The following is a 22423-nucleotide window of genomic DNA, read 5'->3' as shown; positions in this document are numbered from 1 at the left end:
CCATGGTGCCAAAAGGCGCCCAGTGTCGGTAAAACTCGATACTGTTTCTCTCCCCGAGTGCCTAGTGCCATATTCAAAACGCAAAATATCTCCAAGGCAGCTTCTCATTGATTATATTCCTGGAAGAGTCCGGACTGGTTCGGACCGAAAATATGGAAATAGGTTCGAAATAAGTCGATCCTACTGGTAAGTCATGCTTTTGCCAGTTTCTTGCTACTTCCCCAAACTATGGGGTACGGACTCCCACAGGAGGATCAGCGCGCCTAACCGTTACTTCGAAGTGTTCCTTAGACTGGAAGCGTTTACGTGATAAGGAAAAGGCTACTGATAATGTTTCCTGGTTTCAGGGAGAAAATACAACAGGGTCTCGCTTCGCCCCATGAGATATGTATGGAGCTAATCAACTCTACGGACCCCATATTCGAAGATATGTCCCAAAGTAATGAGCAGCCTGTGGACGAGCCATTGCTGCGTCCCGCTCCTCCGAACACTCCGGCAGGTGACAGTGATGGTAGTACTCTGGTGACCAATAATGGTCATTGCGGATCTGCGCATAAAAATACGGTCTGTGGGGATTGGCCAAAGGGCAGCTGCTGCTCCCCATTTGGCGTGAGTTGACACCCTGTTATACTCCAGTTATGAGCTAATCTTATCTTAGATATGTGGAAATACAACTTCACACTGCGGCTACGGTTGTCAATCAGGTGCGTGTCTTAGTGAAGACGCCCTCAAACCTCCTGCTCCTATACGCTTTCGACCTAGCCGCCTACCCGGGCAATTTCACGTCATAGGTCGATCTGGTGTACCTCCAATGATTGCCGTTCTTCTACAAAATGGACGAGTTGCCTTTGCCGATAAAGTTGAAAACTATACCGAAGTGGTATTAGAGAACGGGAGATACGCCTATTCTACGGAGTTTGACCCGATAACGAGTTCGTTGGCTCCTCTAAGTTACAAGGTTTGAGATTCTATACCGAGACTCCAAGTTAAGCCGGCTGACATTCGCTTTCTAGACAAACGTATTCTGCAGTGGTGGAACTTTCCTAGCAGATGGACGGGTGCTATCCGTTGGAGGGAACGGTCCATTGAAATGGATGGATCCGACCGTTGATGACGGCTTCAGAGGGATTCGATACCTAGAACGGCGGTTTGATGACGACAATTTCGATGGAACACCCTGGGAAGAACCTGGGCATCAATTGTCGACAGGTAGATGGTATCCAACCGTACAGACCCTTTCTGATGGCCGGGTGTTCGTGGTCTCCGGTAGTTTAAATGGCGATGATCCAAGTGTCATGCAGAACAACAACCCAACATATGAACTTCTTGACAAAAATGGATTCCCATCTGGGAACAGTGTCGAACTATCCATTCTTGATAAAAATCAACCATACTATATGTATCCGTTTCTCCACCTCTTAAATGATGGCACCGTGTTTATTTTCGTTTCCAGGTCAGCAGAGGTTTTCGACGTGGACGCTGGAGTTACCGTTAAGACTCTTCCAGACCTACCCGGAGATTATCGAACATATCCAAACACGGGAGGAAGCGTACTTTTGCCCCTTCGGAGTGCAAACGGATGGGAGCCGGAAATCATTATTTGTGGTGGCGGCGCTTTCCAAGACATCGACAGTCCTAGCGATCCAACGTGTGGACGTATCCGACCTTTATCAGAAGAGCCTAGATGGGAATTAGAAGCCATGCCAGGCGGAAGAATCATGAGTGAAGGGATTTTATTACCTGATGGGACTGTCATCTGGATCAATGGCTGCAGAAATGGTGCTCAGGGGTATGGCATAGCGGAGAACCCTATCTACAATCCTTGGATTTACCGTCCGCAAGCGCCTCCAAAGAAGCGATGGGCTATCGGAGGGACAAGTGAAGTGCCGCGGATGTATCACTCTGTGGCCCTCCTATTGCTTGATGGGACCGTCCTTGTCGCAGGATCCAATCCCGTCGAGCAACCTCTTCTGGTTACAAACCCCAACGATCCAATGCTTGCCTTTCCCACTGAGTTCCGCGTTGAAATATACACGCCTCATTACTTTATGGACGGAAAAGCTGACCGGAGACCACGCAAAATTGTAATTTCGAGCAGATATCTTGAGCCGGATGGCAATTTTGATATCACTTTCCATAACCGACGGCCAGCGCGAAAGCTGTCAATTGTGCTTTACCACGGGGGATTCGTCACCCATAGTGTTCATATGGGGCATCGAATGCTCTACTTAGATCATCAAGGATGGAAATCCTGGAGGAAGAAGCAAAAGGTATCAGTTAAGATGCCACCAACTTCTAGTGTTGTCCCTCCGGGTCCTTATGTGATTTACATAGTCGTCGATGGCATACCGGGTGAAGGGCAGTTTGTGATGGTGGCATGAATTGAACCACGAGAATTACTCCGATGGGGACTTCAGCCATCAAGCGGAACTGCACTTGACCCAAGATCATGAGGGTGTTTTGAACTACCATACGAAGTAGAATGGGGTCGACAATCAACAAAGCTGTTGTAGGATAAACCCGATTTGGGATAAATTTGTAATTGTTGAATTGGCAAGCCCTTAGGGCGTCTACGAATAACAGCAACCAGTTTGTTCACGTCTTCGAACGATCATCTCTCGTCCGATTTTCGGGTTGTTTGCGAGACCCAACCGCTGCCAAGTCTCGCCAATTTTGTGCCAACCCCTGGGTAGGCCCCGAGCATCCAACCTAAAAATGCGCGATTTCCTCTCGGGGGCTTCTCAGGGAGCTCTGCAGGCGTCGTCAACAGCCAAGTTTATACATATATTCAGATATAATTGCCAGACAAGGTAGCATGAAGATGTCTGGGCACGACTAAACAACAAATCATGTCAACAGTCTGCCTGGGATTTGATCTTCAGGTCCTGGGAGTTATATACCGTTCCTCTCTCCCGGGACATATGACATATGAAAGGCCGTTGCCCAACCTAATGTCTTCAGGTTGAGTGCTGCACCAGGTCTTTCGATGGGATACCGGCAATATATCCGTGCTTTTTATCGCTCCGAATCTCCTCTTCGGTGCTATTGTGCCAGGCCCGTTCGATACCCTTGAGCCTGCTCTCTGTCCTTCATCGGGCTCAGCGTCATACTGCCGGTATAGCTAAATAGAAACCTGAATGTCTTTCACGCTCAGCCGAGTAGCCCAGACTGCTTTGTGTACTAGAGATTTGACAGGTCGTTACCCCACAAGGCTGGTATGCATGCTGGCTATTTCCTCCATTCCATGGAGTGTATGGATGCTGCAGATGGCCGGTTGTTGGCTGCCTTTTTGAGTTGTGGTGAATGGAGCTCTCCCACAGTGTACTACTATCTCGTCGTCCACCTCACGGCGGAATGTATTACCTAAATGGGAATGCCCCGCCCCTCACGCTCCACGAGACTGATATCCTGATATGCTTCTTCCTCTTCTTTGCGTGAATCTCTGGGCTTCTTCGTTATATTATTCCTCTTCTCTCCATCTAGTTCACTCTGTGTTGTTTCTGGGAAGTTTACTGGTATCCTCCTTCATGCCAGTCGGCTGCTGACATTAGGATATTGGAGTGAGCCAACCGAAAGTCACCCAGCAGTCGTGAAAGATATGCACCGTTCATTTCTTGCTTCTCTTTGTTAAAACACCCTCTACTCTGCCTGTTTATATCACATGCTCCTGTTGTGTTCCTGTCGCCCCGGTTTCCCATGAACAACGTGTCTACAGAGAACCCACAACAAGACCCAGACCAATACTAAGGTCAAAACCTGGACGCTGGATCTTGTCCTTCCTCTCTTTTCTTTGTATCTTGAAACACTTTTTTTAGCTTGCAAAAGAGAGGCTTTTGCTGTGATCACTTTGGGTTGGTCTTTGAGCTTCTCGCCATCAGCAGTCCTTAGATAGACACCTCTCACACGGTGTTTGCTATCGTCTCAACATTCACTGCCCATACTTGGTGCTGAGTGAGTTTTGCTGCTGAGCTTCTTCACCAGGAGCTCTTTTTCATTAACTCACTTTTCAACTTTCTAACCCTATCTCTGACTGTTTCACTTTATTTTTCTCTGGCAGGTCCAACACAACACTGCTTCTTGTCTGCGCAGGGGCTTCTCTTGTCTGTATTTTCAAGGTGAGTTTCGTCTCTACTTTTGGAGTGAATCCTGTCTTTGCTTTTCAAGTGAATTTTGTCTCTATTCTTTGAGTCGTGCCTCTACATTTGAAGTGAATGTTGTCAATTCTTCTCAATTGACTTTCGTCGCAGCTTTTGAGTGAATCTTGTCTGTTTCCTTCAAGTGACTTTTCGTCGTAACTTTCACAGTGAATATTGTCAGTTCTTCTCAAGTGATTTTCGTCGCAGCTTTAGAGCGAATCTCGTCCGTTCTTCTCAAGTGAGTTTCGTCTCTATTTAAAGTGAATCTTTCCTCTTCATCTCCTCTCTTCTTAAAAGCATCTACTCTCTCTTTCTTTTTTTCCCCTCCATCTTTTGGTTTTTATAGCCCTCATCCCTTAGACAAACCTTCCAGCTTTTTGAGGTTTTAATATATCCTGCTGCTTAGACTCTCTCTTTCTAACCTCATCGCCTACCTTGACACTACTATTCGACCTTTTGGGCGCTGACTTGAAGTCTTTAGCGAGATGGCAGCTACTGAATCCGGGTCTCCTCGCATGGAGGCCAAGGGAATGGCCGACGCTCCAAAGTTCAACGGAAACATGAATTCCGAGGCGGCCGCTTTGGCTCGCGAAAAGGGCTGGGCCGAACCTCAGCACTATAATTACGCGACTTACAATGCTAGTCCGCTCACTGGCGGTGCGACAAGCGGAGAATATGAGGCACCTACTTGGGCTTCGACTGCCGCCAAGTACGAATGGAAAGACGAATATGGCGATGTGGGCCCGCGAAACGAAGAACTTGAACAGATGCTCTTCCGTGATGAGTATACCAACCGCGCTGGCAACCTTTTCGAGAAGTAAGTCACTTTGAGTCTTTTCAAAGGAAATGCCCTTGGCTCAAACTGAAACCCTTAGTTTGCGTGAGATCAAGGTTACCGCTGAGACTACTCATCAGCCTAACCCTATCAAGAGTGTAGGTTTTCGAAGTGATCGTGTCCATTTTCCTGCATGGCAAAACTGACATAGGCTCAGTTCGACGATGCCGGACTTCACCCAGTCTTGCTTGAAAACGTGAAACTTTGTGGCTATGAGGTCCCTACTCCGGTTCAGGCCTACTCTATTCCAGCTGTCATGAACGGCTATGATTTGATTGCTGTGGCTCAAACCGGTACGGCTGCTATTGATAATTCCTCTCGTTTAAAACGTTTAGCTTGCTCATTATAATCGTTTCTAGGCTCCGGCAAAACTGCAGCTTTTTTGATTCCGGTTCTTTCCAAGCTGATGGGAAAGGCGAAAAAACTTGCTGCCGCACGTCCAGACCTTACCAATGGTTTCAATGAAAGTGTCGACTCCGTTCGTGCAGAACCGCTTGTCCTAATTGTTGCGCCGACACGCGAGTTGGCAACTCAAATTTTCGATGAAGCTCGTCGCCTTTGCTATCGCTCCATGCTTCGTCCCTGCGTCATTTATGGCGGTGCTCCTGCTCGTGAGCAGCGCATCGATTTGCACAAGGGATGTGATATTCTTATTGGAACTCCAGGAAGAATCTTGGATTTTATGGGCAGGAACAGCCTGCTGTCCCTCCATCGCGTCAAGTATACTATCATCGATGAAGCAGACGAAATGTTGCACTCTAACTGGGAGCGTGAATTCACCCAGATCATGTCTGGTGGAGGTAGGTGTCTCAATTTAATCTTTGTGAGAAAAGCCAAAGGAAAATTCTAACACTGATTTTAGATGTCAACGAGGATGCAGACCATTGCTACATGATGTTTTCTGCTACGTTCAACAAAGAATGTCGCCAAGTCGCTCGTCGTTTCCTTTCCATTGATCATGTCCGTATCCGCATTGGTCGTGCTGGGAGTTCTCACCTGAATGTCACCCAGCAAGTATGTTATATATTCCTTTCCAAACCACACTATATGGATCATCTGACACCTGTTGACACCTGTAAGGTCATCTACACCGAAGATGATAAGAAGAAGAAGGCTCTCTACGACTTGATTCTGTCTATCCCGCCGTCTCGTACCTTAGTCTTTGTCAACAACAAGCAGCAGGCAGATTTGCTGGATGATTTTTTATTTAACAATGGTCTTCCAAGTACTTCTATCCACTCTGATCGCACTCAGCGTGAGCGTGAAGACGCTATGTATGCTCCTCTTGACTCTTTTAAAGGCATGATCGTTCTGACGAGAAAATGACAGCCGTGCATTCCGAACTGGTGTTTGCCCCATCATGGTTGCTACCGGCATTTCTGCTCGTGGCCTGGATATCCGTCATGTTATGCATGTTATCAACTTTGACTTGCCAAGCGTCGAACATGGTGGTATTGACGAGTATATCCACCGCATCGGTAAGATACTCGACATTTATTGAAGTTACCATTCCTAGTTCCTAATATCTATGCCAGGGCGCACTGCAAGAATTGGAAACGAAGGACTCGCCACCTCTTTCTACAACGACGGTCGCGACTCCGCCATCGCAACGGACTTGGTCAAGGTTCTTCTCGAATGCAAGCAGCAAATTCCGGACTTCCTCGAAGCATATGTCCCAGAAAACGGCGAAGTTGAGTGGAACGACGACACAGATGGTGAAGACGATGACTTGGACGTTGCAGCCACCGATGCAGCTTGGGGCGGGGAGAACGACGGTTGGGATGCACCTGCTGCGCCGGCTCCTGTCTCGAAAACCGATGATTGGAACGCAGGCAACACTGGCGCCGCTTGGTAAAAGTGATGCATCCTTCCGGCCTAGTCAAAACTCTCTGGGATACACTTCTTTTTTTTCTTTTCTCCTTCGCCGCCCTCGGCTTGCTTTTCGAATAGTATGGGAACAGGAATAAATGGGCGCTCAAGAATCTAATAACTTGTCCTATCAAGGAAACATCACTCACAACATGGACAACTTGGCGGGTGGATGAATTCTATTGGCTTTTCTCTATTCCTTGTCCCCATTTTTTTTCTTTTTTGAAGGTCTTGACGGCATGAAGATCGATTTTGTTTCGGAAATATTTTCAAAAAGACTTACAGAGGCTCCAGTTGCACTTGGGGATCCGAAAGCGAGAATAAGTTGAATCTGATGCAATGGGCCTTGATAGTCCAAATAGTTCATTCGAAAAATAGAAAAAAAAAAAAAATATTAGGGGTTTCTATAGGATCTATTTCCATGGAACTTTCTGTTTCATTTACTTCTTCACCATGACGTTTTGTATTTTTCTGACACCCTCCAACTTCCGTCTTGCCCAATTTTCTCTCTTGTCGAAGGGCCGATTAAACATTCCTGGTAGTACTCGGAACGAATTTGCGTGGGATCTATCGAATCTGACATCTAGATCATGCAGGCTTCTGGCTTGTAGGTAGGAAAACGCCTCCTCCAACAGCCCGGTTCCAATGCCCTTCTGGCGATAGCGGCGTCCTACGGTCCATGCGCGCACCAATACTGGCTGTTCCCCCTGTGTCTCTGCCTTCGACTTCGGCGAGGATGGTATTCGTAGAAGAATCGTGCCAATAATTTCATCGCCGTATTTAGTAACGAGGAAGACATCATCTGTGAGTGGGCTGACTGGGGTAGAAGGGTCCTTGGCCTCGCTTTTCAGCCATTTCCAGGTTCCAACGCGTGACGCCTCTTCGAGGTACGCGCTGGTCACCCATTGCACAAGCACGAGCAAGATCATTATGCATCCTGCGCCGGTAGTGCCTACAAACGCCAGGTCGCCCAGTGATTTTCCATGGGACTGATATTTTCCGGCCAGGGATATAAGAAGGACTAGTGCAGTGATGCAGAGTGGATGTGATATCAGGGATTTTGCAGCAATTTGGCGTTGCTGGGCCACACTATCGGCGATGAGGCGAAGGGCAGAGATCTTGTCATCCTCTGAGATGGCGGGATATGTGACAAGCTGGGGAAGATGCTCAAGGGTATCAAAGTGAGGTGTGGATTCGGACATTTTTGCCGAACAAGAATATCTTTTTGTTTTCCTGGGCTGGAGGCAGGTATTCTCAAGAAGCAGCTGCAGTAAGCTGTCTCCCTGCAGAGAAGACGCTTCGTTTATTAAATGCGGGATCACAAAGTACACCGCCGTTATCCATGAATACACGTCCCTCCCACCGCGCGAACGCCGGCGGAAAACCGCAGCACGAGTTGCCAACGTGCTCACTTGCCGCTTCGGGATGCAGAGATTGACGGTTAAGCCTTGCCAAGGACGGCACTTCTTGGCGCCGAGAGCCCGCCCAGCAAGCGCCGGAGCCCACGTGCGCTGGCGACGCCCGCTCTGTGGAAAGGGAGGCGGGTCTTGGCATCAATCAACGGAGTGCGCGGGTCAAGCTTCTCGATAAGCACGTTCCCAAGACGGGCAAGAAGCCGGGAGCATGCTTAGCCCGGGTGAGCCGTGCATAATATGCACGTCCCCGCTAGTTGCAAAAATGCCGCGCCGGCTGAGCCAACGGCGAAAGGAAAGGCCGCCTTGACTGCCTTGCGACACTGTGTGGGTGGGAAAAATCCCTCGCCCGTCTGCTCACCACGTGTAGATGACGGGCTTGGGCTATCAGAGGGTGGACCTTCACCACCCGGGGGCCCTCTTTTCATATAAAATCCTACTTCTCGCAGCCTCCATGCTGTTCGCCGACCTTTTTCCATTCCTTCAAACCAGCTCCCTACACTCTGCATCTCCAAACTTGCGCCGTTCTTTCTGAGGCCACCTTTCAGGTCATAACCTCAAACTGAGGGCTCGCACAGGCCATACATGGCGACCTACACTGCTGGCGGTAACTCCGCCTTCAAAAATTTCCACAACCAGTTCGCCCATATCCAGGATCCAAATGAACGCAGACGCCTAGCTCTTGCAGAAATCGACAAGGCACCCTTTGGCTGGTATCACATTCGCGCTATCGTCGTTGCCGGAATCGGCTTTTTCACTGATGCCTACGACATCTTCGCCATCAACCTGGCCAGTGCCATGTTAGGTGTCGTCTTCTGGCTCGATGCCAAAGATAAACCAGGGAAGATCCCTTCTAGTGCTGACACCGCGATCAAGGTCGCTACGTCTGGGGGTACGGTCATTGGCCAGGTTGGGTTTGGATGGCTTGCCGATGTCGTCGGTAGAAAGAAGATGTATGGTCTTGAGCTGATGGTCATCATCTTCGCGACTCTCGCCCAAGCGTTGTCGTCCGATTCTCCTGGTGTTTCAATTGTTGGTCTCTTAATCTTCTGGCGTGTAATCATGGGGATTGGAATTGGTGGTGATTATCCTCTTTCGTCCATTATCACATCAGAGTAAGCTTCACGATATCTCAATTGGTCTGCATAGCAGGTTCTCTGGACCATCTGCTGACCGTTGCATCCTTCAGATTCGCAACTACCAAATGGCGAGGTGCCATGATGGGTGCAGTCTTCGCCATGCAGGGAATTGGACAGTTTGCTGCAGCTTTGGTCGCCTTGATCGTCGCAGCTGGCTTCAAAGAGTCCCTGAAAACAGCGGAAAGCGAAAGCCAGTGTTCTGGTGTTTGTCAAGTCGCTGTGGATAAAATGTGGCGTGTGGTCATCGGTTTCGGCGCTGTTCCAGGCTGCATTGCTCTCTATTATCGCTTAACAATCCCTGAAACACCACGATACACCTTTGATGTCCAGCGAGATGTCGTCAAGGGCGCTGAAGATACCAAAGCATATATGCTAGGTAAACCTGAGGGAAGCCCGGACGAAATCCAGCGCATTGCCACATTGGAGCAAAGCCAAAGCCAACTTCAAGTGCCAAAGGCGAGCTGGTCAGACTTCTGGACGCACTATAAACAGTGGAAACATGGAAAGGTTCTCTTGGGAACTGCGGGCTCTTGGTTCTTCCTTGATGTTGGTATGTATAACGCCAACAAATTTCACCTGGAAACAACGCGGCCTGCAGCTAACGTAGCCAACATCTAGCCTTCTATGGACTCGGCTTAAATAACTCGATCATCCTTTCTGCAATCGGCTACACTGGCGGTAAGGACATGTACGAAATTATGTACAATACCGCAGTGGGAAATTTGATCCTGATTTGCGCCGGCGCCATTCCCGGATACTGGGTCACCGTCGCTACCGTTGACACTCTTGGGCGTAAACCGATTCAGATCATGGGCTTTACAATGCTCACGGCGCTCTTCATTGTCATCGGCTTCGCCTACGACAAACTCCTCCACTCGAACAACGGACTCTTGGCCCTCTATGTTATCGCCCAGTTCTTCTTCAACTTCGGGCCCAACTCCACCACTTTCATCGTTCCTGGCGAATGTTTCCCGACCAGATATAGATCCACGTCTCATGGCCTCAGTGCTGCTTCAGGGAAGGTGGGTGCCATCATTGCGCAGTGTGTGTTTGGCCCTCTAGTCTCTCGGGGAGCAAAGCCAGGGTCATCCGAGAAGCCTTGGCTCAAGCACGTCATGCAAATATTTGCTTTGTTCATGCTGTGTGGACTTATTACCTCCTTCCTCATCCCTGAAACCAAGAGGAAGACCTTGGAGGAGCTGGCGGGTGAAGTTCCGGAGACGCCAAACTATGACCCAGTAACTGCTGGTCATGCAAGAAGAGAAGGGCAGCAGGTAAAAGGTGGAGAGGAGACGCCAGAGACTGTCTCTCCTGATATGCAACCGAACGAGAAGCATACGACGATTGTTTGATGCCCTTGCACATTTCCTTGTTAAAAATGAAAACGTCTAATGCTGGCTTTGACTGCTTTAATGTGTCCATGGCTTTGACCCTCAACGAAAAGAGGTGTACTTTCGGTGTTTTCTAGCGTTTTCACCTGTCTGCCCAAATCTAAGTTACGACTGAACTAATTCTTGTCCATATTTTCGAGATCTTATTAGCGACGGAATCTCATGAACATACATACCTTAATCAGAGAATAACTTCACAGAGTCTCAGTTTTAGCTACTGAGAACTGATGTAGCGTACCTGTAGAACGGCCCCGTAGACATCGGATGAACAGGCTCAACGCATCCCGCGACGTCCGCTGAAATTCTCCGCACTGGCATCGGGCTTTCGACACTATCAAGCCACAGTTGCTGAGCCACACATAAGTAACTAACTACTTGGCTCATCAGCAGCCACAAACTCCAGCCCCTTTTACTCCTGTACAGGGCGTCTATAGGCTCTCCCAGGTCCGCCTTTGAAACGTCTATCACCAGATCTGTTTTGGGTGCGCTTCTCTGATAAAGCATAGAATACTCGAGCCGATGCCACTTCGGACAGGGAGTTTAATCAGCTTTGGAACCGGGTTCTGCTCCTCGCATTCTGGGGGGAAACAACGCACTGGAGGTTGCGGGCTAGCAATTGCGGCCTTGTTTCCATTCTTCGGGATGGACTTTCTCTCGCCTGCGGTTACCGGAGAAATGGCCACAGGATAATTCGATTTTGCATCGCTTGTTATCCCTTTTCCTCTGCCTTTTCCCGCTTGACCTCTCCATTTTTCGGTATAGCAGAGGACGAATACTTGGACGCCTGTGTTTTCCCGCTAGGATTTTCCGATTGTATCTCTACCAAGCAGAATAACCGGATTATCAATAGTTCTTTATTTCAAGATGGCCCCCGAATGCCTGGTGGCTGTTTACCGGGCTGTGACCCTCTGCTTGGCGCTTTTGAATATTTCCACCTTTGCAGCTCCAATGCGGCCGTTCGTAGAACCTCTGGTTATTGATACCTTTGACGTACCCGGATCCAACAACCTCGAAGGATGGGCCGGGCCAGATGAAGGAATGCCGGCCGAATACGGTCCTGGATACTTGCATCTTACTCCATCAGATCCAGATATGAACTTCCACACCAGACTCGGCCCTTACTGCTTGGACATGTCGGAGTACATGAACATGTATCTCCACATCTCTTTCTCCGGCACCGATAAGTTCACAGTTTCTCTTACGCAGAACAACGAATGGTGTGATCAAACCAGAGCCCCTTATCCCGAAACGTGGGACTCTCTCGAAGCAGCGCGTTACTCTGCCGGTGGGGACATTTACATGCCGCTTCACCACTTCAACATCGATTTCTCCCGGGTAAACTCTGTCGCCTTTAACGGTTTCTATACCAGGAAGCCGGCGATACTGTATAAGGTTGAGATCACGTCTGATGTGCCTGAGGATTTTGAGGTTCCAGTCAAGCTTCCTAGTGGCACATTGGCTGTCAAATGCAAGCGACCCAATTCCTTTGCCTTTGGGATCGATGATGGTCGTCCAGAGTTTGCACAAGAAGTGATCCAGATATTAGAGGAAGAGGATATCAAAGTTACCTTCTTCACAGTCGGAAATGGGCTGCTAGATCAGACTTCAAATTTCACGGAAACATACCGTGACATGTTGTCTCGTGGTCATCAGGTCGCTTTGCACACATTCTCTCACCCTGCGTGAGTGCTTTCGTCGACTCCGCAGCACTGTTTATCCTAACGGCTGGAATAGGGTGGAAGGACTTTCCTCGCTTGAAGAGATTGATTCAGAAATAACCGAAAACATCAAGACCATGAAAGAGCAGTTGGGAATTGAGAGTAAGTTTCCCCCGACCAACACACCTCCTGCTTACCTATCCTCACCAAATTTCACCAGGCCGATACTTCCGACCTCCGTTCGGTGTCGTTGGTGCAAGGACTAGGCAGCGACTCGCCGAACATATTGAAAGTCCGTACATCATCACTTGGAGTGTCGATATTGAAGACTGGCTTTGGGCGCACTCACCAACTCCCGAGAAGCAGTATGAAGCTTTCAAACGGGATCTCGAAAAGGGTGGTGATCTCGCTGTCATGCATTTCTTGCATCGCTCCACGGTTGATTATTTCAAAGACGTCTTTCAGCTTGTCAAGGCAAGTGGCAAGCAGATCATGAGGGTAGATCAATGCATGGAGGACCCGGATGCTCCTCCGTTGAAGGACAGCTCTTGAATAATTGATCTGTAGTATGGTTGACCAGTCCATGTTTCAGCTGGACAGCTGGGCGATTCATGTATTATTTTACTCGAGCACGCCCGTAGGTCGTAATAAATTGAGTCATAGCAAAAATGGAACCGAGGATCCCACGTAGTCCTCTAGAGTTCTCGAATCAAACGTGTATAAAGTAACAAAATATGCGAAAATGGAACCGCGTAGCGGTCCATTAGACAACCAATCCACTTTGTAGTATGTATATAGGTTGAAAAATCTAGGAACAATTGCAAAGCTAGGAAAAGAAAGAACACTTGCACGGTACAATATATCCAAAAGGAAGCGCGCCCACCAAAAGTCATAATAAATCTACTTTCAAAGAGGTGCTTTCAAGGGTGCCGGAGGCCCACACCTAGGTGGAAAGCGTTTTCTTTCTGTTAGGCCTTTTTCTATGCATCGTGACACCATTTCGGCTCCTTGGTTTTTGCTCTTTCGATCATAACTGTATGCATCTTCTTTAACTCCGGGATGATCACGCTCTCGATCTCAACCTCCTTCTGAGCGTGCTCGTGCGCCGCGGCCGCGGCCGCTGCCGCGGCAGCAGGTGACAACCCAGCCTGAAGTCCAGCGCTCATTCCCGGCAACGCACCACTCACACTTCTTCTCGGCCTAGGGATCCGGATCCAGCGCTCCTGAATGGCGCCGTCGGGCTTCCTGCTCACGAAGACGACTTCCCATTTCCGATTGGAGAGGAGGTTGCCGATGACGAGGTGGTGTGAGTAGCGCTGGAGTGCCTGTTCTGATTTCAGAACGAGAAGGGCCGGGTCGGTCTCGAGCTTGAAGCTGACGATCATGGAGCCGGCCGGGGCCCAGCCGTTCACGAGGCGGTGGAGGAACTTGGGTACGGGGTCAAGGTCAACGACGAGTTTCTTCTGATGTTTTGGGGGTCCGTTGGGGTCGTTGAAGCCGGTGTAGATGTGATCTGGGAGGATGGCGGAGGTGCTTTCGGGGACGGTGTGGGCGGCTGTGTCGGGTTTGGTTGGTGCCTGGCCGGGGATGGGGACTTCGTTGGAAGATTGGATTTTGTGTTCGGCCATTCGGTCGCGGGGAATGAAGAAATCGGATACGGCGGCCGCGAGGTAGAAGAGCGCGTTGGCACCGAGGGGTTGCATAAGGGTTGCTAGGGCGCGGAGCTCGTAGAGGTATTCGGTTACGGTTGTGAATGGCAATAACAGAAGAAGATTGTTTTCTTTGGCGTATCGATACTGTCGCAGGACCTTACGCATATCATCCTGATACTCAGTCCGCACCACGATAGGTCCATGTTCGGTGTTCTTTTCGCCAATTGTTGAAGAGAACGACGAGGATGCCGACTGCGAGGGGGCTTCGTCCATGAAATCAAGGAAGCAATTAGTTGAGTGACTGTAATGGCGCGAATAAGGAAGCAGACTGAACTGCCGATGTAAGAAGATCACAGCGTAGCCCTCCTGCAAGAAGTATTCGGCCGATGTAGCGCCACGAGTTCCGGCAGAGAAATTGTCGATGAACCTGACCGTCTGTGCCTCAAGAGGCACCGTGGTGCCGCCAGACGTCACCAGCACCACTCGCCGACCGGCCTCCACATGCCTATTTATGAACGCTCGCGCGATTGTAATATGGGTCTGGAGGTGGATGGGCGGGGGATTCGTCTTGAAATAGTGAGATTCCATCTCATCGGGGCTCAAGGAGTCCGTAGGAACGATTTTGGCGGCCATTGGCAGATTGTTATTAGGCTAAAGCTCCGGAACGAGTGTATTGAAATCAAATCTGCCAATCGAAGTCCGGGGGCAAAGATTATGGCAAACGTTCAGGTTGGACGAGCGATGAAGGATTGGAAGGCAAGTCTGAGGATATTCGACTAGGGATTCGCTCTCACTGCAACGTCGTCCCGGGAATGGACGTGAACTGGCGAGCTGCTCGAGCGTGAGGCTGAGGGCTGTCAGGACCAGATACTACTTTGTATATTCTATCATTGGCGGGGCACGCAAAATCTTAGATCGCCGAAGTCGGTCTCGCGAAGCAACGCTAGAGGGGGAGGGAGAGGGCGAGCAGGAAGAGAGCAGAAACACCGCTAACAGACAGGGAACATCAACCACCAGGGAGATAGCACAGACGATGAGCGGGCGTCCTTCTCCCGGGCTGTTTTCTGGCTGCTCCGGCGGGTTGTGAAGTTGCTCGGTTTTAGCCTCGGAACTGCGGCTGCGGGGTTACGTCATCTCGGAGTCCGGAGAAAAGAGGATCCGTGAACCAAGCCGGGCAACCTGATGCAAATCTTCTGCCGAACTGCGTTGGGAACTGCGACCTCCAGCTGGGATTTCGATGGAGAAGCCTGGAGTGAAGAGTGGCATAGCTTAACAGATCATAGATACCTACTCCGTAATGCTTGGCTGAATGTGCTCATCCTACTAGCGACTCCTCCATTCTGCATATGGCTAAGCAACGCCTCTTCCAAGGCCGATTGAGTCACGCTGGCATCTACATGTCACAGAATGTCAGCATGTACTCCAAATCGAAGCACACATCTAGTGCTCTCTATATGTAGTATGGTCTCTACGTACCATCCAGGTCGCTGAAACTACTGCCCATGCTGGGTGTGCCGTCGCTGCGTTTGCCCTGATGACGTGGGCTCAGACGTGCCAGTTCGGCGGTCCGTCGCGGACTTAGCGCTCCAAGCCGGGGATGCCTCCGCTGCACATCGTAGCCAGACGAGGTAGATCCTATTCCTGAACTGGTAGTGCTGGTAGACGCTGTTGCCGTAATCTCCTTGTGCAGCGACTCTCGCGTCCTGTGGCTCTTGTCGGGCTCCTGGCGAAGGGTGGCCCCGGGGTCATTTTCCACTGTGGGAGCGGGCCGCTGGCACACATTTTCAAAGGGTAGAAACGCCGGCGACTCTTCATCATCCTCGTCTTCATCCATTTCGGTATTTCGGGGTCTATGCAAAGAGAATTTGCCGAACCGTTTGAAAGGGATACCGGGTCCGGCTGAACTGTCAGAGTCCGATTCAGACGATGACATCGGCTCAGGACTCTCCTCGCCTGCAGGAGGCTCTATCGCTGAGCCCTGTGTGTGAAGATCGTATTTCACGTCCATTGGAGTCTTGTCATTTGGTTCTCTTCCTTGAGGAGTATGGGATATCGCTGGCTTGGAGGAGAGCGCGCGCACAGCCGCAATCTGACCGGGAGGGACAGTTGATGAAGGCGCACGGGAGTGAGACACTAATTCTCGTCAGTTCCTAAAGCCATATTCGTCGCCTCGTGAACCCTACGAACCTTGGGGTTTGGCTGACGTCGGCGGAGTACTTGTATCTGGCCGTGGGGTACCTTGACCTTCACGTTGCTGGCTCGACAACCTAGAAGTGACTGGAGATCCTAAGACACGTCAACCGTATGTCCTTCGTACAAGATCCTACGAAACATACCACTGCTGCGACCCCTAGTCAGCGCATGGCCGCCAGTAGCATGGCTTCCGGAAGTGGTTACCGGCGTTGGAGCAGGAGAAGCCGGTTGCTGGTGCCCAGCTCTTAGTATTTCTGCTCGAACTTGTGCCAGTCGATGGCCATAGAGCCATGCTGCTTGCTGAAGAAGAAACGGGAGCGTGACGTCCAGTTGAGAAGCACTTGTGTCAAGGTTAGATGAAGCCAGTCCGTAAACACAAACAAGGGGTATTACAGTGCATTCCCTAGAAACAAGTGTCTGTTAGCCTCGTTTCACTCTGCCAGGATTGCTTGAGCTTGTCACAATCTTACAATCTACCGGCTTTGATGGCTGCAGGAGCACCTCCCATAGCACTCGATCTTTCGCAGTGGTCCAGTCAGGCTGGGGAAAACATTAGCATCCATCGGGGAAAGACAGTTGTTTTTCTGCGGACGGCCTACCGGGGGTGGATCAACAAAATCGCCGCGCGGGAAAGGGAGCCGGACGATCACGGTGAACCGCGGGTCCATGATGGGTGTAGTCGATCGTGAACTTCTCTGCTCTGCAAAAGCGAAACTGTTGGGTAGTATCTCGCGATCGCAACGTTCAGTTCCGCACTGGCTACAGCTACCTCGACGAAAGGTCATCTGGGGCCAAGCTGCAGCCCGATGACTCAGCACACGAGATCGCGGGAAAACAGCCTTTTGAGCGTTGTGTTTGAGCCCAACCCGATCCATGGATGATGGGCCCGACAAACAGGACCCTGTGCAAAAGCGCGCCGTCCCTGGGTTGCCGGTAGTGAGCGTCGACCAGGGGAGCGGCTGGAGATCCGCGAACCCTGGTTTGGCCTGGCTCCCAGATCGGCGACCAAGACTCCTGTCTCAGGGCTAGCGTGTTCCTTTTTTTGGCCGCGATGGCTTGACGGTGCGGAGTTCAGATGATTGGCAGCGATGATCACAATGCGCACAACAACCAGCCGAGACATCTCCTTCACTTTCCCAGTTCACGATTGTCTTGCATTAATGCCTAATTACGCTTGCTTATTGCACTTCGAATCCTATACCGATTGCGGGTGTTGAACGTTTACGAGCTATCTTGTCTAGAGTAAAGCAAGACGTTAAGTTAATCATGTCCGCGACTATGAATAGCGCCAGTAGCCCTGTATGTATGATGCCTTCGCCTTCACCATCTCCAACCAACTCCAGGTGTGCTAACGTTCAAGTTTCCCGGAAGGCCCGGTTCCAATAAACGCCTCATACTTGTTTAGGTTGCTGGCCAATTGAGCTTCCATTTTAACGCCCGTTCCCTACTTCCCATGTCTCCTCTCATCTATTGGCATTGCGACCTTGCCGACGACATATTCTTCGAGCTCTCATCAGACGCGTGTTTCCGAGTCCAACCGCTCTTGTACGCACCGCTGAAACCTGAGCTTGCCGATGGATTTGACAAGGCCATCAACTTCCGAACTTCAGGGCAATGTTCGCTCTTTGCAGATTTCCTCCGCAGACGAAAATCATTACTGCGAAACCGTTCTGCTCTTACCCGAAGGCCAAACTGAAGATAATGTTGACAACCGGCTTCTTGGTGATGCAAGGGCGCTTGGCCTGACCGTCTGTAACGATGGCTCCGGCTCTTATTCTACGGAGGATCCTAGAGAAGGGAATGATGGAAGTTCAATTTCGAGTCAATATGCGCTGCCATCCACGATTACCCCGTCCCCGACCCGAACGCTATCTTCCTTCTCTACGCCTTGGTCTCTAAAGGAACGCATATCGAGCAGTCGACACTCTATCGCCTCGTTGTCCACATGCCCCACGACTTGCAGCATCAGCGAATCGGAGCCAAGGCAATCAATTGCTGACTTCCGTCCCACAAGACACTCTCTCAACCTCGAAGGCATCGATAGGGGATTTAAATTCGGCCTAAAGCATGCAATTTCCCGAATTCCAAACCTTCGCAGACGGAAAGGGTCTGCACTTGGGATTCTTCCTTCAACCACGCCATCAGAGCTCAGCTCGAGCCCATCCAATGGTCTTCGTGACATACGACAAGGAAGAAGCCTAGACATCAACACCACCGAGTCTTTAGCCAGTAGGGACACTCTTGCACCAATCGACGAAGGGTGTCTGCGGCGGAGTTTAGTCACTCCGGAATTAAAAGCCATGCGTGCCGCTCATGAAGGTCAGATGCAGAGATATTTGATATTTCGGAGGAAGATGTTGGTACCCATTTTGCGTGGTCATCGTCGCACTCTCGAGGAGACTAAGAGCCGGCATATTAAGGCCGTGGAGGATTTGGTCGCGCAGGTAATGATAGCTCCTATATAAACCGGAAATTCTTAATGTCTAATTCCTGTATAGAATTCCCAGAAGGCTGTTCGTCGAGAAGAGCGGGACCTGATGGCGGAGCTTTCTTTGACTGAAGAATTCAAGCGTGAAAAGCAGGCCTTGCAGAGCCGCATACGTTATATGGAAGCTTATTTCATAACCCCACCGCCAGAAACGCAACTTGGAGACAACAGCGCAGAGTCCCGATTACCGCAGCGGAGATACAGCAAGGAGTATAGAGACCTCCTCCGGCAAAAGCAGCACGAACTTGCCACAATGGACTCTCTACACGAATCAAAGATCAAGGTTCTTCGAGATACGCAGGCGAAGCATTACGAAAATGCTCTGAAGAAATGGGAACAGGACGTTCGTCTTCTTGAAGAAGCTAATGAGCGCGACCTTCGTGATCTAGAAAATCGTTGTCGCGAAGAAAAAGATGTCGCTCTTGGCTGGCTCGAAGCCAAACGAGCTCGTCTACAGGCAAGATGGATGCTTGAAGAAAGTATTCTTCGAAAGAAGCTCGAAATCGATACCCAAGAATATTACAGCCCTCTTCCGAAGTTATCCTTTGGGGATATCGGAGATGATACCTCTATTGATATAGCGCGCCCTAGCAATGATCAACAGACCGTTGGGCGGATAGCATGCAAAACCCCTGAAAAACGACATTCGTGACATCTCTCCCATCACATCAAACCTAACTCCGCTCCCATATACTCCACATCTCTCCGGAAAGACCTATTTCACTACTATCGGTGTTTTACTGCGTATTCTCGGACATCTTTGTTACCTTGATATCCTCATTCACAACTCATATGCCCCACATATCCATTGCATTTATGGGAAGTTTTTGTTTTTATTTTTTCTTTCGCTTGCACATACTTTGCTCATGATGATACCCACTTCAGAGCAACTCTCTGTTATTTGCTAATGTTATGGATATACTTCTACTCCTAGAGGAGCTAATTTTGCAAATAATGGTTCCTAGGCGTCCTATCCGGGTGTTGAGTATAATGTCTATAGATATGCCCATTGCATATCATCATAATGCAAAAACTAATCACATAGATTTTTGCTAGGAAATAATAGCTTAATATCATGACAAACAAACCCTTGAATCTACTCTGTATGTTAAACATCGGTGAAACGACCCCTTAAAAGCCTTCCTCACGCAAACCAATTGTCAAAACTGGAAATAGTACCGGTAGACTACATAGCCTGGGATAACTTCCCCAAGCGCGAGTCCGGCAGCTTCGCATTATCCATGGCGAAATTGGAAACATTCCCGCTGCACAGGCATCGCAAGGAACGTGGTCCAGTCCGAGATACCTTGTGCAAAAGAGCTATAGGTTACCGGTCTACCACATCACGCAAAAATCGCTGTAGAGGTTGCGTCGAAAGACTGGTTCGAAATCCAACTTGAAGGAATAAAGCGTTGAGCGATATTTCATACTGCATACAGCGCACCGTCCAATAGAAGACAGAATCGATTCCTTCGAGCCCAAGCCCAAAGAATCATCTTTTTTGGCCGGAAAACCGAACGAATGGGCTTCACGTCATGGCGGATAGGAAACGATTTCTCAGTTTTCTGAGAACGAAAGGATTGCAATCCCTTACAGAAAGGTAATAAGAGTCTAGAGTTTCCGGGCTTGACTTCAGGAACCAACACTTCGGGCAACTTGTCGGTGTTGACAACCAGGTCGTTTGCCAGCCAAGTGACGGGGATTTACCCCAGTTGGGAATAGGTAATTGTATGCAAGCTTCCTGTGCCTTGGTTTTAGGCTGGCTGTGACGGTCACTCAAGGGCGGGATCCGCTCCGATGAGTGTGAGCTCCGTATTTTCTCGATAATGATAAATATCGCCATATCCCCTTCAACAACTTCAACAAAAACCGCTTCTGCTAAGACAGACAAGCCTCCTGACAACGAAGGTAAGCCACTGAATTTGACAAGCAGGGCTCACCAACTTTACAAATCAACTAACACATGATCAGGCCCTAGATTGTGATCGAAAAGCATCAAACGCATAGTGTGCTGTGTACTCTGTATGTGCCTTTCAGTCCTGATCCAGCACCAACAGCTAATCTGAACAAAGCAGAATTTAGAATGAAACTTTCCGTGTACCTGTGTTTCCTCCTCAGTGCAGTATATGTCGCCGCTGGCGCCATACCGAAGAACAAACGTGATAATGAAATTAAGAAAACTTGTGAGAAAAAGTGCCGGGAGATCCACCGCGAGAGGGTTTTGAAGTGTGAGGGCTTGAAAGATGGGAAGGATAAGTGTCTTAAATCAGCTGCTCTACTGGGCTCTGACAAAGGCCAAAAGCAGTGTGTCGTACCCTGTGTAGCCAGTATATTTTGGCCGCATCAGGGAGGGTTATTTGCCGATTTTTATTCTTAGAGAAAAGTGTCATAAGTTGAAATAAACAAAACACACAAACTTTGTGATGTGCATGAGTTTGTTGTGGCCTGGCACTATTCATCCACTCAAAAACAATGCTTGAGATTCTCCTTTACAAAGTCCCCCCCCTTTTAGCCAGTCATGTTCGCATCGAGTAGCCTTTGAACCGCGGTCTCAATCCTACGATCGCCTCTCAAAAACAGATTTTCCGTTGTCATATCACGGCCTTCGCTGCTCACAACCACTGCGCGCTCGACGAGCCCTTGACTAGACAATTGAATCTGACCCACACGCCCATCGCGCCATTCAAAACGGAGGTAACGTGTCTCAAGTGAGGCTGGTGTTATAGACGATATTCCAAGCTTTACGGCAAGTGAATCTGACCCTTGAGAATCCCTGACACACTCGACTTTGTCAATACCCAGCTCCTCTCGAAGCCACGCGATAGCGTCTCTCCGCAAGTGCCATGCAACGAGTTCTCGTCTGAGCTGGCGAACAAACCTCTTGAGGTCTTGTTTTCCCGGTTTTGCCTTTAAGGCTTGCTGAAGTTCGAAGTCGACGTCTGGCACGGCGAGATACCTTCTTTCTAGCTGATTTAACGGAATGAACGCGGGTATGGTATGTCTGTGAACTCGCAGCAATTTTTGGTCGCTGTGTGCACGTTTGAGTAGGAGATAATACGGTTTAGAGTATCTGCCGCCTCGGGTACAGATGTCAATACGTATTCCCAAGAGATTCTGCGACCGGGAGTGCGGGGAAGGGTCCTTGAAAGGGAACGATGTGGTGGAAAACACAGCTCGATGGTGGTTGGAAAGCGCGTGGTTCTGGCTGTCCAAGACAACGGGGACGAGGCTTGGATTTGAATCGGACGCATTTTGTCGTCCTAGAGCACTCTGAACTGCATTGGTGGAGAGCAGACTGGCTGATAAAACCCGTCGGCACTTTGTCAGATTTTGAACTGAAGCTCTAGTTAGGATTTCGTACAGCAAGCGGAGACGCGTCGCGAGTACATACTTTCAGAGCGGAGTTTCGATATCTCTTCATCGAGAACAAGCGACGGATCGGGTTCTGGTGGAGTAGTTTGTTCCATCTTGCTTTGGGCGGGAGGAGGTATCACGTATGGTTTCAGCGGGACCTTTGCACGCGTTCTCTGGTCGCTCACGACAGTCTGATCGTCGCTGCACGAGTGTCAATCAGGGGCAACATCACCTGACCCGGATTTTGGGCCGAGCCGTGACAGCTCAACGGCCGTTGAAAAAAAACGATCACGCTG

General features: G+C 49.6%; 10 protein-coding genes across 10 annotated transcripts; 5 read left to right on the top strand and 5 right to left on the bottom strand.

Annotated features, from left to right (window-relative positions):
• Nucleotides 1–330: 330 nt before the first annotated feature.
• On the top strand, nt 331–2381 carry D8B26_005192 (uncharacterized protein; the record flags this gene model as incomplete). Its single annotated transcript, XM_003066582.2, has 3 exons — nt 331–609; nt 659–958; nt 1014–2381. The coding sequence occupies 3 exons, from the start codon at nt 331–333 to the stop codon at nt 2379–2381; spliced, it is 1947 nt and encodes a 648-aa protein (XP_003066628.2).
• A 2240-nt stretch (nt 2382–4621) lies between these two features.
• D8B26_005191 (uncharacterized protein) lies at nt 4622–6826 on the top strand (the record flags this gene model as incomplete). The annotated part of the gene is made up of 8 exons (XM_003066583.1): nt 4622–4953; nt 5012–5069; nt 5129–5264; nt 5331–5771; nt 5834–5985; nt 6052–6245; nt 6301–6449; nt 6507–6826. 8 exons carry the CDS (start codon nt 4622–4624, stop codon nt 6824–6826), a joined length of 1782 nt encoding a protein of 593 aa, XP_003066629.1.
• A 454-nt stretch (nt 6827–7280) lies between these two features.
• Nucleotides 7281–8042, bottom strand: D8B26_005190 (uncharacterized protein; the record flags this gene model as incomplete). Its single annotated transcript, XM_003066584.2, has 1 exon — nt 7281–8042. One exon carries the CDS (start codon nt 8040–8042, stop codon nt 7281–7283), a length of 762 nt encoding a protein of 253 aa, XP_003066630.2.
• Nucleotides 8043–8094: 52 nt separating this feature from the next.
• On the bottom strand, nt 8095–8394 carry D8B26_005189 (uncharacterized protein; the record flags this gene model as incomplete). The annotated part of the gene is made up of 1 exon (XM_066124744.1): nt 8095–8394. One exon carries the CDS (start codon nt 8392–8394, stop codon nt 8095–8097), a length of 300 nt encoding a protein of 99 aa, XP_065980825.1.
• Nucleotides 8395–8837: 443 nt separating this feature from the next.
• On the top strand, nt 8838–10743 carry PHO5_1 (acid phosphatase pho5; the record flags this gene model as incomplete). Its single annotated transcript, XM_003066585.2, has 3 exons — nt 8838–9367; nt 9442–9941; nt 10010–10743. 3 exons carry the CDS (start codon nt 8838–8840, stop codon nt 10741–10743), a joined length of 1764 nt encoding a protein of 587 aa, XP_003066631.1.
• A 903-nt stretch (nt 10744–11646) lies between these two features.
• Nucleotides 11647–12992, top strand: D8B26_005187 (uncharacterized protein; the record flags this gene model as incomplete). The annotated part of the gene is made up of 3 exons (XM_003066586.2): nt 11647–12464; nt 12517–12602; nt 12661–12992. 3 exons carry the CDS (start codon nt 11647–11649, stop codon nt 12990–12992), a joined length of 1236 nt encoding a protein of 411 aa, XP_003066632.2.
• A 345-nt stretch (nt 12993–13337) lies between these two features.
• Nucleotides 13338–14996, bottom strand: D8B26_005186 (uncharacterized protein). The gene has a single exon (XM_003066587.2). The coding sequence runs from the start codon at nt 14723–14725 to the stop codon at nt 13421–13423; it is 1305 nt and encodes a 434-aa protein (XP_003066633.2). The 5' UTR covers nt 14726–14996; the 3' UTR covers nt 13338–13420.
• Nucleotides 14997–15369: 373 nt separating this feature from the next.
• D8B26_005185 (uncharacterized protein) lies at nt 15370–16100 on the bottom strand (the record flags this gene model as incomplete). Its single annotated transcript, XM_003066588.2, has 2 exons — nt 15370–15485; nt 15569–16100. The coding sequence occupies 2 exons, from the start codon at nt 16098–16100 to the stop codon at nt 15370–15372; spliced, it is 648 nt and encodes a 215-aa protein (XP_003066634.2).
• Nucleotides 16101–17859: 1759 nt separating this feature from the next.
• On the top strand, nt 17860–19425 carry D8B26_005184 (uncharacterized protein; the record flags this gene model as incomplete). The annotated part of the gene is made up of 2 exons (XM_003066589.2): nt 17860–18729; nt 18784–19425. The coding sequence occupies 2 exons, from the start codon at nt 17860–17862 to the stop codon at nt 19423–19425; spliced, it is 1512 nt and encodes a 503-aa protein (XP_003066635.2).
• A 1454-nt stretch (nt 19426–20879) lies between these two features.
• D8B26_005183 (uncharacterized protein) lies at nt 20880–22386 on the bottom strand. Its single transcript, XM_003066590.2, has 2 exons — nt 22165–22386; nt 20880–22108 (listed from the first exon to the last, which is right to left on the bottom strand). Exons 1-2 carry the CDS (start codon nt 22238–22240, stop codon nt 21282–21284), a joined length of 903 nt encoding a protein of 300 aa, XP_003066636.2. The 5' UTR covers nt 22241–22386; the 3' UTR covers nt 20880–21281.
• Nucleotides 22387–22423: the final 37 nt, after the last annotated feature.

Source organism: Coccidioides posadasii, chromosome 3, assembly GCF_018416015.2.
Source record: "Coccidioides posadasii str. Silveira chromosome 3, complete sequence".
Classification (NCBI taxonomy): Eukaryota; Fungi; Ascomycota; class Eurotiomycetes; order Onygenales; family Onygenaceae; genus Coccidioides; species Coccidioides posadasii.
Note: the sequence above shows the minus strand (reverse complement) of the source record. Positions and strands in the feature narration are given on the sequence as shown.